Source organism: Carassius carassius, chromosome 16 (assembly GCF_963082965.1).
Source record: "Carassius carassius chromosome 16, fCarCar2.1, whole genome shotgun sequence".
Lineage (NCBI taxonomy): Eukaryota > Metazoa > Chordata > Actinopteri > Cypriniformes > Cyprinidae > Carassius > Carassius carassius.
Genome location: NC_081770.1, coordinates 26,313,076 through 26,331,772, shown reverse-complemented (window position 1 = coordinate 26,331,772; position 18,697 = coordinate 26,313,076). Strand labels below are relative to the sequence as shown.

At 38.7% G+C, this 18,697-nt stretch overlaps 1 protein-coding gene across 2 annotated transcripts; it reads right to left on the bottom strand.

Annotated features, from left to right (window-relative positions):
• Positions 1–487: 487 nt before the first annotated feature.
• Positions 488–18,392, bottom strand: LOC132160030 (85/88 kDa calcium-independent phospholipase A2-like). 2 transcript variants are annotated; one of them, XM_059569721.1, is made up of 18 exons: positions 18,264–18,392; positions 13,909–14,123; positions 12,383–12,598; positions 11,754–11,934; positions 11,482–11,669; positions 11,307–11,403; positions 11,051–11,233; positions 9,894–10,002; positions 8,411–8,527; positions 5,766–5,856; positions 5,525–5,688; positions 5,218–5,368; positions 2,931–3,067; positions 2,678–2,752; positions 2,334–2,488; positions 1,852–2,019; positions 1,633–1,706; positions 488–1,437 (listed from the first exon to the last, which is right to left on the bottom strand). In XM_059569721.1, exons 2-18 carry the CDS (start codon positions 14,115–14,117, stop codon positions 1,293–1,295), a joined length of 2,460 nt encoding a protein of 819 aa, XP_059425704.1. In that variant the 5' UTR covers positions 14,118–14,123; positions 18,264–18,392; the 3' UTR covers positions 488–1,292. The 2 variants fall into 2 exon arrangements, with proteins under 2 accessions (XP_059425704.1, XP_059425705.1); XM_059569722.1 differs by lacking the exon at positions 2,678–2,752.
• Positions 18,393–18,697: the final 305 nt, after the last annotated feature.

Genomic DNA, 18,697 nt, shown 5'->3' with positions numbered 1-18,697 from the left:
TAAAAATATATTTACAGATTTAAAAAAAATCATCTCATAAAACACTTCAAGTGTTTAAGCAGAGCTTAAAAAATAGTATACAAAATAACAATACAATACATTAAATAATTACTTTTTTTTTAGCTGATTAGATGATCATAAACCCTGCTAATCACAATATACACAGAAAAAATATTATAAACGCTTTCACTCTGAAATTGCTAGCAAATTAAGTACAAAGAAATCATAACACATTACATTAAACCATTTTTATTTCACATATGGAAAATACCAAACCTAATACCAGTTTGAATAATTATCTGTGCTTTTTATTTCAAGTTTATATCACTCAAGTAAGGTTTCAAATCAGTACCACAGCAGCAGGTTAAATGTATAAAGTGAATCGATGCTTATTTTGGTCCCTGCACAATAGATCTGTAGGTCCAGTGTTAAGTATAAATGATCATTTTGTAGAAAAATGAACTGTAAATTTGTTATCAATAAACCAAACGCAAATACAACAAGGCTAATGAGAAATACAAGAGGTTTTCAAGTTATACTTGATGCATATTTGTTGTTAAAAACGTCAGTATATTATAAATGATCTTAGTTCATAATTTCTACACTTCACAGACAGAGAATTGATCAGTTGCAGCTTAAAAATATTTAAGTATGAAAGGTTACAGATTAAAGATTGTGCAAAAAAACCCCAAGGCAAATAACAAATGAAAGACAGCACACAGAAATGCAATGAAGATCATTTCCAAGTGTATAGATAAATGCATAACAAATAGTAAATGCAAGGAAGTACTCTGTATTTGATCACAATGGCTATATGGTGACCCATGACTCTCATAAGAAAATTCTAGAAAGAAAAGTGTCAATTTCTCTATAAATGTCACACAATTAATGCATATACTGATAAACAATGAATGAAAACATTGCTTCCTTTTTAGTTCACCTCAATGCAAATGTCAAACATAGAACATGATAACTGAACAATTTAGCATACATTAAATTTATTGCGATATAAAAATAACTCACAGTTCAAATATTGGATTGGGTAGTGGTATTTCCTATAAAAGGACACTCTGAATCCTTCACGTATGTCGTTATACTAAATTAACCTTGGACCAATTTGGCATTTACAACATATGGGAAGAGCATTTTATAATTAAATATACATTTTTATAAATATTTTGACTTTAAATAAATGGAACATGTCAGAACAACATACACACACCAATGTAAACAGATAGATTTCTTTGTAAAAGATAAATCATTTCTGTATATTAAGCCGCCAAACGCTGTTGTCAGAGCTGCAGCAGCTGCTGGCTGAGGGTCTGTATGACATCTCTGTGCTCGTACAGGTACATCTGAGTCTCCCACAGCATGTTAACTAACACAGCGTCACTGATCTCATCCAGCATCACCTCCTGAGACAGCTGAGGACTCAACCTGACGTGAAACGAGAGAAGGAAGGGAGGAAGTGGAAGCAGTGAGAGTGAATAATACGTATAAATGACAGGACACAAAAAGATAGGACATGACAATGCAGGAAAGAAGAGAGTAAAAAGACATGAAAGGACAGAACCGAAAGACTGCAGAGACATAACCATTCAAATGAGGCTATGAATGAGGGTCATGACTGACCTGTGGTAGTTTATATCGGCCATCTCACACCAGGCTCGTGCTCGGTCCACTGCACACCCATCCGAGTCTGTACACTGACATAAAAAACAAAAACAAAAAAACACCCGTACAACAACCAACCAGCACAAAAAAAAAATGGCCTACAACTTGTACCTAATGCAATGCTACTTCTAAACAGGTGACTGAAGGTTTTTGTGAAGTTTGTCTATGTAAACTCACACAGTCCACAAGCATCTTGCCCAATTCTCTGACACCAGCAAAGGTCTTGGCCAGCTCCAGAGGATTCGAAGGCCTGAAAACGTCCACCGAGTTCACCGTCACCTGAGGAGGTCTACCGGTGCCCAATGAGACGACCACACCTAACCTGCAAACCTCTGATTCACGGCCCTGATGGAGCGAGAAAAAGATGGCCGCCATTTCAACAATGTCTGGAGGTACGTATTCTTCTGTTGGTTAAATGTAATGCTTGGGTAAATATCAAAGTATACTTTGGGCTTTGGGTCACATCTGATTTACAAAACCCATTTGGAGTAATCAACTGGATCTTTTTAGGATGTATGATTTCTCAGCCAAATTTTTAAATGATACTAAGTAAAACCCATTGTATGAAATATTGGTGATATTGCAATGAAACATGTTGTATTCAATTACATTTCTAGCTTAAAACAGGTCATTCTTATGACCAAATTTATGTATCAGACCTGTGCCTTCAGGGCTTTGTTGTACTGGTGTATTTCTGTCATGGCATCTAGCGTTGGGTTATTGGCCAGCAGCCCTCCATCCAGGAAACGGCCCATTGGTCGAAAGTACGTAGGAGCAGCTCCACTGGAGCGGGCAGCACGCCAAACTAATTGCTCTAAGAGAAAGAGAATATGACTGAGCAAGAGTACAAAAGAGACCCTAGAGTGCACAAGATGATCAGCCTCCTACAAACAAACTGATGACCCTTAGTTCCAACGTGAGGTACTACTGCGCACCAAACACCAAAACTGTGACCCCTCCATTCCAAACACGCGCTCTCTCTCTCTGTCACACACACACACACCTTCATCCGTCACCTTCCTACGCTTTCTGGGAGGTAGAGTATATCCTACTACCAAAAGATCTTCATCCTCCCATCCTGCAACAGTGACAGTGAAGCTTTACGCATCATTTGGGATTGAGGATAACTAAGAAACCCAGAGCACGACAACATGCTCATAAAGACCAGGAGTATGATTATTTTCACTCATACTTCACCGGCACAAAGATATTTAGTGTAACGACATCCCAAGAATGAAAGCACATAAGAGATTTACCCTGCGGGACCGAAAGGGGTTGAAATGTGGCTGTAGATGTGTACGGAGTGTCTCTTTGCAGGGCTGGTGGGTCGTAATTACGAAACAGATGCAGTTCTCCAGGGTGTCTGTCTGCAAGAACGCTAGTCACCATCACTCTGAGAAAAACAGACAGAAGCTATATTAAAAACATGCATTTTTCTAAAGAATATGTGTGATGATGGCTTGTGCAAAACTCACTGGCCTCATTCCAAATGGTACTAACCTGAAAGCTAAAATGACGAATTGGGTAGCCTACGTCTTGCGGATTTAATGGATACATGCAAGTCCACAGGAGGTGTGTCATTTGAGACAGGACCAACATTGGCAAGTAGTATTTTGTTAGGGTGTTTATGGGGGGGTGGTGGGGGGGACTACTAGCTTTCAGTACTTTTTCCATAGGGCACTGTGAAGGAGTTATGGCTCTAGCTGATACGTCATTACAAAAGAGCACTTGGTTGGTGCTAGGGTGTAGCTAAGGGGTGTTCAGAGTTATCATGAAAGACAGTCTGGGAGGCTGCTACAGTAGGGCATTACTAGGGTGTACTGGGTTATTGCTAAGGCATAGCTAGGACATTTTTAGTGTTTGTTATTTTAGGTCAGTGGTTCTTAAATTTTTTACAGTGGCGTACCCCCTGGGGCATTTTACATTCTTCTGAGTACCCGCACTTAAACCGCAGTCACATCTTTTCCCATTAAGGGACAATATTTGCCCCTTGAATTTATTTACAGGTTATTTTTTTTCCCTTTAGGGAAGCAAAGTTTTTCTAGTCTTGTTAAGACATGATATACAAATAATATGCCAGTAACTGTATTATTAATATAATAAATAAAGCAATAAATGATGACAAAAAGTGAAACTTGTTTATTTAAAACTAAAATAATGCCATTAGGTGACGGCAAGTCACTGTCTAAATGAGCATCGTGCCATTCATTCATTCATTCATTTAGTATCATAGCTTGGAGAAGCACACCAGTTCTTTCACAGATTTTGTTGGAACTATCATTTCATTGTAATATATAACAAACAATAATTAACAACATTGTGTTTAAATTGTAGGCTACATTTAAAATGTTCATATAATTGTAGCTTTTTTGTTGAACTGTTATATATAACAAGTGTCACAGTTGCAATTATTTGAATATTCAGGAAAAATTGCATTCTTGCTCGTATTTTAAACATGAAGAATAACTTGCAGAGGGTGTTTCTGTATCGAGCAGTTTCTTAAATCGATCTCTATGTAAAGTCCATGTCAATATTTAAATGCTACAAATCTACTTTGAAGATACAATGAACAGCAGTGCAAATTGCTAAAGCAGCATATTCTGTGGGCATCCTATAATACACACACTGCTTGTGTGGTTCAGTCAGTTTTGACTGCAAAAGATGAGACTGCATAGACTGCAAAACACATTTGAGTGTTTGAGGCACTCCCATTTCTAGGTGGTTTATAGGATGTGCTGGGCCTTTCCAAGGGCACAGCGTAGAAGTTTTGGTTTGCTAGGCAGTTGTTAGAGTGTTTCTTGTGGATGTGAGGGTGTTACTAAATGTTCTGAGTGGTTGCATATGTGTTTTGTGGTAGTTGGTAAGTAGCTGTTAGGCCGTGTGTCCACTAAAGCATTTTTCCCAAGGCTAATGTATATATTTTTTTCAATAGTTTGAGTGCTGTGTTTTTTAAGACGCCAGGAACTAAATTTAGATTCATAAATTGGAAAGGATTCAGTTATTTTGCATGGTTCCACAATATTGTTAAGAAATATAAAAAGCAACCACAACGTCTCACCTGAAAACACTGTGCCGCAGAAGCGCTCCCAAGTGCTCATAGCTAGGCTTTTCCAGCAGAGCACCTGGCGTTTTCAGCTGGCTAAAGACGCTTTGATGGATACACGGCCTAAGGGTGATCCAAGCGTTGCTGTTTCGTTATTTGGCTGTTCTAATGGTTTATGGCATATTGCTTGGTCACTGAAAGGATGTTGTGGGTCTTTGAAAGAGGTTAGGTAGGAAGTTCTGCATAGTGGCTAAACAGTTGTTAGGGTGTTTCAGAAGGTTACAAAGGCATTTTAAGATGTTCTGAGTGCTAACATTGGTGTTTTGGGTGGTAGCCAAACAGTTGAGTGGTTGCTTGAGCATATATGGAGTGTTCTGGTCGCTGAAAGGGCATTGCTAGGCAGTTTAAAGGATGCTGTGGGTATTTTCTAAATAATAAGTGGTTGCTAGGGCGTTCTGGTAGGGGATGTGTTGTTTGATTTCATAAAATCCCAAACATACCTGGGGTGTGCGACGTCCGTCATCTTGGTATTTTCTCCGAACTCATTCTTGAGAAATTCCTCCAGAGGGCCAGACTCATATGGTCGAGAACCTTTAAATACCTGTTCCTTCATCCTGAAGTACAGACAGCGCAGATACTCTATCGATTTACCTGCTCACGCAAACACCACAATTATACAGATGCATGTACACACAGTCACCAAGAACATATTTTATCATTATATCCAGTGTCATTCTGTTCTGTATGCTGATTGGTCAATACAGTGTTACAAATGTACTTAAATACTACATGGCTAATATCAAATACCATGTACAATTGCTAGGGCCAGTATGCCGCCAGTGCTAGTCCCAGACACCCAGTCAAAGAGTTCCCTGATGGGCCGTCCTGCCTCCTTCTCCAAAGTGATCAACATCTGGATCAGAATCAGTCCTTTTATTCCTCCACCATCTAGACAAAGCAATCGGTCCATTCTTGAGAAAAAGAAAAGCAAACCAGTGATCAATTCTGTGTAGGCTTGTTTTAGCCATGTTGACTGGATGTAACATACTTCTTGCTTCCTGTGTTGAGCCCATCAACCTCTGCAAATCCACGTCTCATGGCCATGACAGCTACTGCCACATTCATGATGTCATCAAACCCTGTGGACCAATTATGGGAAAGATATGAAAGCAGTGAACCAAACTAAAGGCAAATTGATTCTATCATAGATTTGCAATTCATAGATACCACTGTTATTAAGACGTGGGATTCACAAATTGGAAAGGTCAAAAAACACCCGTAAACACATGCAGGCGATGATGCAACAAGCACCATGCTTTGTCAGCACTCTTCACAGTGAAACACTTCCCTCTTTTGTCTCGCCGGTTTGCATCATAGGCTGCACTGTCATGGGATTTATGTTGGTGTAATTATAGTAGGTTGGTGAGTGATTGTTTGAGTTCAACCCAAAATATTGACCTTTCCAAGATGGCAGCTGTTGCTGACAAATCTGGATTAGTCAAATGGGGCATCTAGGTATGCAAATCTAGTTTCTATGACCACAGGAAGCTTTAAATAAAATAAACAGATTTAGAAAATTCGATTAGCACCGAAATTAAGAAATGTTTAAGTACCTTAAACATTAGCAGATAAAAAAATCAAGCAGATCAAAATCGATGGAAATGTTGATTTACTTATGCTTAAAATTTTTTTGAAGGGATAGTTCACCCAAAAATGAAAACTACACCATGATTTAATCACCCTCAATCCATTCTAAGTGTATATTGCCGCGTTTCCACCGAAATTACCCAGAACATTTGTACCAGGAACTTTTTTCCCCAGGAACTTTTTTCTCCCCAGACTTGTTGCTTTCTGCGTTTCCACCGCGGTGTAAAGTACTGGGAAGATTAGGCAAATAGACTGGTGACGTAGGTCTGCGCGCGTTTCTCAATACAAAGTACGATGATTTTGGACGTGCATCCTTTATAGTTCAGACTTTGTGCATTCGACTCGGGAGTGTGATGTCCGCGACGCGAATCCGGTAAATCTGCAAACAGCAGCGTACTTGATAACTTCAGTCAGCTGACCGTGGCTACTGCAATTTTCCTCTCAGTATATTTACAATAAAACGAAATGGGATATCAAATACCACTGCCTCCTTTCGTTTTCATTTAAACATAATAACAGCTGCAGAAATGTACTTAGTTCAGGGATATGTGTATATATACAGCCATTACAATGAAACGAAATATTATATAAATTTGCCTTTTTTATTTTCATTTTAACAAATAGATAAACTGAATACAGACCAAAGATAACCTGTTAGATTTACCCAAAACGAATTATATGTTATGTTTAACCACTAAAGAGACATCAGAGCCAGCGGCACACATCAGAAGGTCTAGCCGAGGTGAGGCTGCTCTCAGCGGATACATGATCACTGAACTCCCGCTGATCGCGTGGAGCTCACCGTCTCCGAGATCGGCAAAACACATATTTAAATAGGCGCTGTCTTTATAAATAAACCACAGATTTGAGTTTTAAACAACTACATTCTCACCTGAAATACTTTTAAAATTACATTTCATGACACAATAACAGTAATATTTAGAAAATGATCAGAATAAAAGGTGGTTGAACCAATCAGCATGTTTAGCGTCCAAGTCCCGCTCAAAAAAGTTCCGGAACTTTGAAAAAGTACCACCTCACCAGCAGGGACTTTCTGAGGGGCTTTTTATTACCCGGAACTTTATTTAGTTCCTGGTTCCTGCGGTGGAAACACACCGAGTACCAGGCCAAAGACCCTAGTTCCTGGGTAAAGTTCCTGCGGTGGAAACGCGGCATATGACTTTCTTCTTCCAAAGAAATACAATCAGAGTTTTATTTTATATATATGTGTGTGTGTGTGTGTATAAATGTTCTGACTCATCTGAGCTTTATAATGGTAGAGAATAGGGGTTGAGATCTTGAAGCCCCTAAAAAATGCATCCATCCATAATAAAAAGTGCTCCACACAGCCCCGGGGGATTAATAAAGGCATCCTGAAGCAAATCGATGCATTTTTGTAAAAAGCTGCTTGATTTACGACGTTTCTCTTTGCACAGTATTATGTGAAGCATTCCTAAAGTCTATACATTTTTCTTTTTCATTCTATGGATAGGTAAACATTTATATATAGTATATTCATATTCGCAATCTGTCAGTAGGTTAGTTGTGCATAGGTACAGTGTTTATGTGTAGCATTTGTACAGTTTGTATTTTTTAGTCTATGTATAGGTAAACATTTATACATAGTATATTTAGACAAAATCTGTCAGTAGGTTGGTTGTGTATAGGTATAGTATTATATGAAGCATTCGTATAATCTGTGTCAACTCTCACTTCCCCTAACTATCGTTCATGCGAGAGTAGCGGAAGTCGTAGGATTCGTCTAAAAGAAGACATATACACCTAGGATGGCTTTGCTGTGAGTAAATCATGAGGTAATTTACCTTTATTGGTGAACTGTTCCTTTAATTTACAGATTATTTTACAGAATATTTTGGTTTTGCACACTGATTAGAGTGTCATGTTGTTAGCTTAGCAACATGCTACTGTTAAAACATTTGCGTCATGTGAGGAACCCCATTTGTATCACAGGACTGAAGGAAGGACTGAAGGACAGAGGTGAAAGATACTGGCAGGAAAGCTGAAAGTTTGGGGGCGGGGCTTTACCTATGCCAGGAGGCGGAGCTTTGTTGACACTGAGGACTGGGCTGTTGAGGGAGGAGGGGTGGCACCGCTCGGCCCCTACACTACACAGCATGTTCAAGAGCACCTTACGGTTGGGCCCTTCAGCAGAAGCACAGGATTAGACACACACATGCCGTCACACCCATGCACATGGAAGAAAGAAAGAGTATGCGTTGGCTGAATGCATGAATGACCAAACAAAAGAGCATGACATTTCATTCTTGTAGTCAAACAACTAGATGTACAAAAAAACGTCATGACACGCAAGCATCACATAGTTTGTGGTAATGATCTCTCAAAGATTACTACAGACACTCAAAACATCAGGACCTATCAGACAGCTTCTGCTGGTTTTTCCAGATAATATCTACTGTAGGCTCTTTATGATGTTGAAGACATTTCACCCCCTTTTTCCTATTTAATTTTTTGTGGAACCTTTTGCAATTAAATAAATAAATAAATAAGTTTCAATAAACTGATAAATAAATACTTTTCACAAATAATACAATTTGCAAATATACATTTTAAAGAAATACATATTTTTATCAAATATTTATTTTAAGATGAATACATAAAATGTTAAACAAATTAAAGCTTTAAATAAATAATTTTTTAAATGCATTTTAACATTTTTATTTTTTACAAATTATTATAAATAAAATAATTTATTTCTCAAAACATCTCAAGGCTAAAAGTAGCTCATAAATTTCCAATTTCTGAGAAAATTTCCTTAAATTTGTGCTCTAAGAGTTTGCATGTCTCACTATCACCCATGGTTATTCTACTGTTTATTAAAAGGCAGTTTATATGCATATTCACTAATATATTTACAAAAACATACAGGCTGTAAATTAGCCGAGCATATACTTATATATTATATTGTTTAATTATTGACACTTAGCCTGTATTTTAAAGTATTTAATTGAATGTGGCAATTAAAATTTGTATTTTTAACCCTTTTTTTTAGATATAGCAACATAATATCACTCTCTACAATATTTTTTATGAATATTCAGTCAATCACTGTGTTCAGTCAAAAGTTTGTCTCAGCAGCTTTGTGAATAGGTTTTAAGAGAAAAATCTTTTATAGCTGTTTAGGAGAACTCTTAATAGTAAGATAAAATATTTTGTGAATACTGGCCCTGGTGTCTTTAAAAACATGAAATATGCTGAGAAATTAAAAACTTCCCCTTTAAAGCAAAATCAAAGCAAATCATTAGCGAGTCAAAAAATGTACTGCACACGAACTTGCATTGTAAATACGCACATCAACAAAGTTAATAATGGTTTATGGTTAGACAATGCTATGCTTGCATGCAACACCTCAAAAAATGTCATGCAGCACACTTAAGACAACAGGCTCCGTGACACTGTGCAACTAGAAACTGAAAGAGCTTGAAAACATTGGCGACTCTTCTGCTAGCATTTAATCTGATGTCTCATCTCACATCTCTCTCTCTCTCACCCTTGCTGGTACGAGCAGCGATGAGTCCCGGTGTCTCTCCCAGATCATTGTGAACCTCCACATCTGCTCCAAACACCATGAGAGCTTTGATCAGGTCCATGTGGTCCAACTGTGGGCCCAGAGGATACAGCATACAAGACAAAACAGAAGAAAATACCAACAATTTCTGTTAACGTCTAATCATTCTGAATTAATCTGTCAATTACTGGTGATTACGGTTACTTCTTTACTTAAAACCAGTCATAAGGGTCTTTTTCAATTGAGATTTACACATCATCCGACAGTTAAATAAGCTTTCTACTGATGTATGGTTTGTTAGTATCTGACAATATTTGCCCAAAATCTGGAATCTGAGGGTGCAAAAAAATCTAAATATTGAGAAAATCACCTTTAAATAATTTTTTATGCATTTTACTAATCAAAAATTTAGTTTTAGTATGTTTATGGTAGGAAATTCACAAAACATCTTCATAGAACATGATCTTTACTTAATATCCTAAATGATTTTTGGCATAAAAGAAAAATTTATAATTATGACCCATACAATGTATTGTTGGCTATTGATACAAATATACCTGTGCTACTTAAGACAGGTTTTGTTCCCCAGGGTCACATAAGAGTGTCAAATGACAATGGTTTTACCAAAATGGTTTTTTCATTTTTTTACTGACCACAGTTGTTTTTGATTAATAAAACTACTAAATTGGAATAAAGCTAAAATAAAATATTAAGATTCAATGAAAAACTAATTTAAAGAAAAAAAAAAAAAAGCTTAAGGGAAAATAGACTGAAATAAAACCATAAGCACCAATTAAAGCATTAAATAGAAAGTAAAACAAAAAAATAAAAAAAATAAAAAAATATAATACTACAATGTTACCAAAACTAAAGTGAAAACAGAAAATATAAAAGCAAATTAAAATTTAATTAAATAAACTAATTGTAAAAAAAAATAATAATAACGTAATTAAACATTTTATATTCGAGTTTGAATTCTCAATGAATACGTATAAAACTAATAAACATATATATATATATATATATATATATATATATATATATATATATATATATATATATATATATATATATATATATAAAGGTGAAATATCAGCCAGAAATGTTCTTGACAGGCTTTAGGAAATACTCTCTCATACCTTCATAGCGAGGTGCAGTGCTGTGTTTCCATCCTGACCCTTGATGTTGGGGTCGGCTCCATGGGTCAGCAGTGTCATTGTGGCCTCAAAGCGCCCCCTCTTGGTCAGGATGTGTAACGGACTCTCTCCAGTCTTACTCAGGTAGTTGACGCTACATCCTCGGTCCAGCAGCACACGGCTCATCTAGAGAGATGAGAGACAGGACGGTCAAATAACTAACACTTAGAATTCCTCAGGTACCGGAAGTATCCCTGACCTCGGTGGTCTTGGCCCAGTGAAGAGGTGTTCCGCCGTAAATCGGATCCTCCGCCAGAAGTTGATTTGGGTTGGTGTTTAAAATTGCTTCAGCACAACTGAAGGAGAGAGACCGAGTTAGAAACCCACATGTGAATTATCAATTATAAAGTAAAGAGAAGATTTTTTTTCCGCACCTTTTCTCACTAAACTTCATGGCGGTGTGGATTGGATAGCCATTGCTTCCCATGATGTCACAGCAGGCTCCGCCCCCCAGCAGGCCCTTGACCACCTCGACCTTCCCGAGACGGCATGCGATGTGCATTGGTGTTTCCCCGGCGGCGTTCAACTCATTCACACCCGCGCACATCCGTGCACACAAAACCTACGAGCGACAACAATACACAATCACAGACACCCGAATTTGCCATTCAGCAGATTGTATATAAGCCCTAAGTTGACCTCTGACCTCTATAATAACAGCGGAGTCTTGTTTAGCAGCACAGTGCATGGGCGTCTCTCCGTTCTTGTCCTTGATGTCCGTGCGAGCCTGACACTCATCCAGGAGCTCGCGCACGCAGCCCACATCTCCTCTCTCGCACGCCAGGTGCAGCGGGGTCTGACCCTGGGCGTCACGGGCGTTCATCTGACTGCAAGGGGCCACAGACAATCACAACTTTAGGATATTTTGTTCTTGATTAAATGTTTATTAATGGACTCAGAAGACATTTTTACATGAGGTTGGTTTGAAAAATTGTCAGGTTTTGACCTCACTTTTGCATATCGTTACAATGCTGCTATTGTGTACTATTGTGTGTTTTTTCACATTTTATTTAAGGGGTGCACGATATGTATCGTTGATTAATGCGTAAATTCCATCAGGTGCGTGATTTCACATAGAGCAGCTGTTACTACACAGAGCCGTTGTTAACTGACATTTTAAACTGCGCTTGACGTTTTAAATAATTTAAACTGAAATAAAAATGTATTATATACATAAAAAAAAAATGTATAGACAAAAACAAAAAATCTAAAAAACAATTAAAGATCTCCGATACAGTGCATGTGACGTTTGAACTTTGTCCTTTGATGTCTCACCTCAAAACGTAATTGTGTTTGAGACAGTCTCTCAGCCCAGTATCCACGGCGACGTGAGCTGAGCTCCAGTCGGGGTGATTCCGCACGCAGTCCACGATTGGCTGGAACATTTCAGGTTTCAGCGGTGGGCGGAGCATCTCGTAAAATGGGCGGAGTTTGAGGGCGTACTGAGGAAACCAATTCATGGCGTCTTCCTCTGAAGCTACCTGGAACATCCTGAGCACAAAGATATCAAAATCACAGTTAAAGTCATTCTGGAAACCACAAATGATGAGATAAAAAATGGATGCCAATGAAAAGCCATATTCAGGGCAGTGGCTGATGGGAAAGCAAATCTGCTCAACATACTGTGAAGCAATACAGGAGTTTTTGCAAGATTATGATGAACTCACAGGACCCTAGTGACTTTTTACAGTAAACCAATTTGGGTCACGCTGTATTATGAAGCTTAAAGGTCCCTTTCTTCGTGATCCCATGTTTTAAACTTTAGTTAGTGTGTAATGTTGTTGTTAGAGTATAAATAATATCTGTAAAATTCTAAAGCTCAAAGTTCAATGCCAAGAGAGATATTTTATTTAACAGAATTCGCCTACAATGAACGACCCGTTTGGACTACATCCCTCTAGTTCCTGCAGTAATGACGTCACTAAAACAGTTTTTTGACTAACCTCCGCCCACAGGAATACACAAAAAAGGGGGCGTGGTCTTGTTGCGCTCCGACTGAGAAGAGGAAGAGCTGTGTTTGTGTTTGTCGCCATGTCATCGAAACACTTATATTCATCTCTGAGTTCAATCACCTTTGTTTGGGCTTCCCAGGGACGCCGTACTTGGAGATTAATAGTTACAATTTATGTTTAACTCGGTTCCCGAAAATTATAATCCACATGTAAAACTATGTGCAGCACATTTTGCTGAGGATAGCTTCCTCAATGTCAATCAGTTTAATGCCGGATTCGCACAAAGATTATTCCTGAAAGATGGAGCAGTTCCCTCTTTGTCTGGAGAAGGCGTTGTTTATGCATTTTATTATTTAAGTTGGTGCGTTTAACAGTTTCTGTAACTTATTACACAAAGGGCAACGCTGTTTAGCTTTGTTAACTAGATGTTAGGGCTGTGCAAAAAAAATCGAATGTGATTTTCATGTGAATCTCGTCAGTAAAAACGCTCCTGTAATTATAAGTACATCTCCAGCACACGCTCCTGCCCACTTGCTTCTCAAAACTAGCCCAATCGCGTTTACAGGAGGGCCGCTTGCTCTTAGCTGCTGTCGAATCACAACACAGGAACCGCTGGCCCAATCAGAACTCGTTACGTATTTCTGAAGGAGTGATTTCATAGAACAAGGAAGTCATCAGCCCATTTTCATGACAGTGAAAACAGCGGTATACAGATAAGTGAATTGCGTGAAAAATACGGTGTTTTTTTTTTTACACGCGAAACATGAACACATGTTATATTGCACACTGTTAACACAATCAAAGCTTCAAAAAAGCTTGAAAACGGGACTTTTAACTAAAGGGTCTCACCTTAGAGCCACAGATGGAGACTCGGGGCAGAGAAGCAGGCAGTCCCATGAATGGCTCTGTTGGTTCTTGTACAGGACCAGCCTGCCCTCCTGTTTCAGTAGCACTTTGCCATTATAATCCGACATCTGCACATCCCTCACACGGTACGGGTTGGAGAACAGAGTCGACACGGAGCTCACCGTGTTGAGGATACGGCCCAGGAACTGCATGGTGACCTGGAGTAAGAGAGGGAAGTGGAAACTGATGCATTGATCAGGGTTCTCATTTCATTTGACAAATCACATTTCAACTTCCCTCATCCCTATTAATATATATCTCCTGAATTGTTTTTTTTTTTACTTTTAAATTTTATGGGTCTTTAAGGCGGGCGTACACGGTGCGAATTCGGATGGTCGTTAGATCGTATGTCCACGCACACGGCACGAGTGAGTTTATCTGAAAATCGTACGGACGAGATGATATACGACACGATTTTACAACCTGCGAATTCCAGAAGCAATCGCACGAAGTTGATAGACGCGTTCGACTTGAAGCACCGCTGCACGCACAGAAGGTATGACATTAAAGTACCGCGAGAGCGCTAAGAGAGCACACATATCCAATGCATTCGAATCGCTCTCGCGGTACTTTGATGCCATACAGGTGATGTCATTCTGTGCAGCGCTGCTTCAAGTCGAACGCGCCTAATATAACTGCTCTCCCTCTCTCATAACTGCATATACAATATTGATACAAGCCGTGACTGTTTCCTACACGTACATGTTATTTTTCAGCAATAGGAAACCGGGACGTTTGGTCACCCTGTGTGTGTGTGTGTGTGTTCTTGTAGGTTTATAAATATCTGAAATAGGTATTACTATGTAAACATGTTTTGTGAGGACAATTCCTGTGCCCTCGTAAACCAAATGGCTTTAAAAAAATACTATACGGTGTTTAATAGAAATTTTAAACATGCATTTTCCGTGATGGAAAGAGGTAGTGTATGGGGATATACAGTATAGAATACCGTTACGTCTATGGAGAGTCCCTGTAAACTACATAATGCGTGTGTGAGAGAGAGCGCACGCGCGCGAGAGAGAGAGAGAACTAAAAAGCATGGTACACGTTGCTAGAAACATCATACAGTGCTTGCTGTTCCTGCCAGAGTTCAGAGAGTTTATCCTCCTGGTCAATAGTCCACATTCGCCGTGGCGCTGCCCTGTTCGTGTTTCTTCTTCTGTGGTTTTCCTAGTTCGTGATTGGTCAACTTCAGATAAATCAACAAATCGGCTCGTTCAACTGCACACATGTCACGAATTCAAACCGATAGCTCACAAACTTTTTAGACATGTTTAAAAATGATCGGGAGGTCGGGAAGTGCTCGTAATAGGCATACGCGATTTCCACACGATTGAAAAAAATCGCATGCGAACTCGTACGACAGCAAAAATCGCACCGTGTACGCCCGCCTTTATGGGTCTCATCCATTTCCAGTTATTTTTTGTTGTACAAAACCACTGGTTTTGCTGCTTGGTATTGCAAACTGACATTTTATTTAAGTGTATAATCTTAATTATGAACACACTGGGTTGTACTGCAAACAGTTTCTTTAGCTTATTCAGATTAAACTGTAAGAACCCTTATTCCTTTACTTTTGCTCACTGAGCTACATATACTGATCAAGATACGTTTGAGGAGAAGTAACTCTTTAAACGAATGGTTCACCAAAAAATGAAAATACTGTCATTAAAGGGGTCATATGATGCGATTTCTATTTTTCCTTTTCTTTAGTGTGTTACGTAGCTATTTGTGCATGTATAAAATCTGCAGAGTTAAAAGCTTAAAGTCTCCCACAAAAGGATTTATTCTATCTAAAAGAGAAGGCCGCTTGATACTGAAGGCAAATAAAGGCGGCGTGGTTTCAGTAACCACAGTTAGTGCTGAAGCAGTCATGTCAGGGAGATGCTGTGTGTATCTAGGTGAAACCAAAAGCACTTTATTTGGCTTTCTGAAAGTAGATGCAATGAATGCTATTTCTAAAAAAAAAAAACTTTGCTATGACAATCTGGCGCTTATTCGCTTTTCTTGTTCCTCTTTTGGGCTTGAACTGATGGTAAATAGGACATTATTAACTGTCTTAACATTTATTTTAAAAGATGTAGCTCACGATTATGGAAAGGGGTGTTACATTTCTCACAAGTGCTTACAGTGTTTGTCCAATCACAATGCACTAGGTCAGTTGGCCAATCAGAAGCACAGAGGACCTACAATAATGTACATTATTTGAAAAATGATGTGTTTTTTGAACATTAAAGCATGTTAAAATATTCTGTTACACCAAATACACAAAATAATGATCTTTAAAAAAAACATCATATGACCCCTTTAGGCCCAATCCCAATTCTATTTTATACCCCTTCCCCTTCCCCTTGTCCCTTGAAACAGAGTGTCAAGGGGTAGGGGAGAAGATATTCCCCTAAGGATTGGGACACCACTACCATGCCGTCACACGCCATCATTTGTCGTCTAGCTCTTACAATACACACATATACTGGTGTGCTGGTGTGCATTAGAGCCCTTAATTATCGTTCTGTATTAATGAGCGCAGCTCACACATCCAGGAGAAAATAAACTTGTCAACGCTGCCCCACGACTTTTATTAAATACAGTTTAAATACTGAATCGCTACATTATATTTTCCAGCGACGAGAGGATACAATCGCTGTTTTTAAGTAAACTCACTCTAAAAAGATAAACGCACAGACGCGAATACACGCATACATCTCTCTCTCTCTCTCTTTCTCTCTCGATTAGGCAATATTTGAGAAAATGGTTCAGCGATTTCTAATTATTGGGGGGATTAGTCTACGGCAGTTATCGCCCTGATCAGACATATGGTGTGGCACTGTCATGCAGTCTGTAATGATATGACGTTAGCAAATATTAGCAATTTTTTGCAAACATTTTTTTTGAGTAACATGACCGTTAATATGAACTCACAATTGAATGTAACATAAAACAAATTATTACTTTTCGTTAAAATCTTTAATTATGCCAAAAAAGCTTACATTTATGTGTCTTTTTGTTCGCTGTAGCAGCCATGTTGCCGAGATAATTCATACCCCTTCGTTTGAAGTGTGGTCCCGAAAAATCTTCGTTTGAAGGGCTATCTGGCCCTTCCCCTTACCCCTTCCCCTCAAACCAAAAGAGAATTGAGACACCACTACCCCTTCACGTGAACACGCGAAACGGAGGGGTAGGGGAAAGGGGAAGGGCTAAGGGGTAGAATTGGGATTGGGCCTTAATTACTAAATCCTCATGTCGTTCTAAACCTGTAACCTTCATTCATCTTCAGAACACAAATTGAGATATTTTTGATGAAATCCGAGAGCTTTCTGTCCCTATATAGACAGCAAAGCAACCAACATGTTTAAATGTAGTAAAAGTAATGACTTTATTTAACAATTTCTTCTCGTCTGTGTCACTCTCCGATCTGCGTTCACGAGTACAAAATTGCATTTTTGTTTTCTTTGTGCGCCAAAAGTATTCTCATAGCTTTATAACATTACAGTTGGACCACTGGTATCACATGGACTATTTTAATGATGTCCTTTCTGGGCCTTGAACGTGTCAGCTGCATTGCGTTCTATGCAGGGTCAGAAATCTCTTGGATTTCATCAGAAATATCTTAATTTGTGTTCTGATTCTGACCTTAATGGGTTTGGAACGACACGAAGGTGAGTAAATTAATGACAACATTTTCATTTTTGGGTGAACTAACCCTTTAAAATGCATGAAGTGATTTTCTAATACACTGTATCCCAATGTCCCGCAGAGTTTAGCTCAAACAAACAAGCTTCACTGGAAGGCAACCTTGATTGTCTGGTGCAGGTGTGTTTAACCAGGCATGGAGCTAAACTCTGCGGGACAGCTGAACCTCCAGGATCAAGTCTGGACACTCCTGCTATTCATCCTCACATCTGGGAGGTGCTGAGTCTGAAGACAAAGCTGCACGATCAAAATCTTTCTGCTGTAACGTAGCTAATGCAAAACTGCAACCAATTCATAACGAGGTATGTTTTTTTTAGTTGCGTGCACATTCATATCGCAACCGAAATTATCACCCACGCTGTTTTTACATTTTACAGCTCGCCGTCCATTCGCTGGCTTTTCATTATCATTATAAAACTGACCAAAAAACAAAACTTGTTTCTCAAAACTTTGCCTGCCACAAACCAGTTTAACAGTCAGTCATCCGTTCACGAGAACTTTATAAGTCACCAGAGTCAGCACTAATACTACAATTAAATCTTATTTTTCCCTGAAATATTAAACCTCTTAATTGTATATAAAATTGTATTCGCTAAACACCTTACCTTGTCGCTATTTCATTATCCCGTACAGACTCAGCTGATCGCTGACTTTTGACAGGACATATCAACTTTCACGGCATTACAACCAACCTTGTGCAAGCTTGACCGACAGACGTAAGAAGCCAATCATCAACCGAGTTTTCAGTGCGCAACCTCGATTCCAGCCAATGAGGCTAAGGGGGCGTTTTACTTCGACAAAGAGCCAAGCGTGTTTTTAATTTTTAATAAGAATAGACTTGTTTGGCATTATACCATGGTTAAACTATGGTTAGTGTAGCAATTGTTTTTTTCCTATGGTTTAACTATAGTAACCAATTACCAGTTTTTTTTTTTTGGTATTTTATATACATATCTTCGTTATCTTTTTTTACGTCGTGTGTTTGAAAATTATTAGGCAGCCGCAGCACAGACCACAGCATTTCAAGGCACTTCAGTGG

Excerpts from the sequence above, each read along its gene's own strand:
- LOC132160030 (XM_059569721.1), bottom strand. The coding sequence starts at position 14,117 with ATGCAGTTCCTGGGCCGTATCCTCAACACGGTGAGCTCCGTGTCGACT. Across the intron at positions 11,670-11,753 it reads ACTCCGCTGTTATTATAGAG|GTTTTGTGTGCACGGATGTG; the intron begins GTCAGAGGTCAA and ends TGTCGCTCGTAG. Across the intron at positions 11,234-11,306 it reads ACTGGGCCAAGACCACCGAG|ATGAGCCGTGTGCTGCTGGA; the intron begins GTCAGGGATACT and ends TCATCTCTCTAG.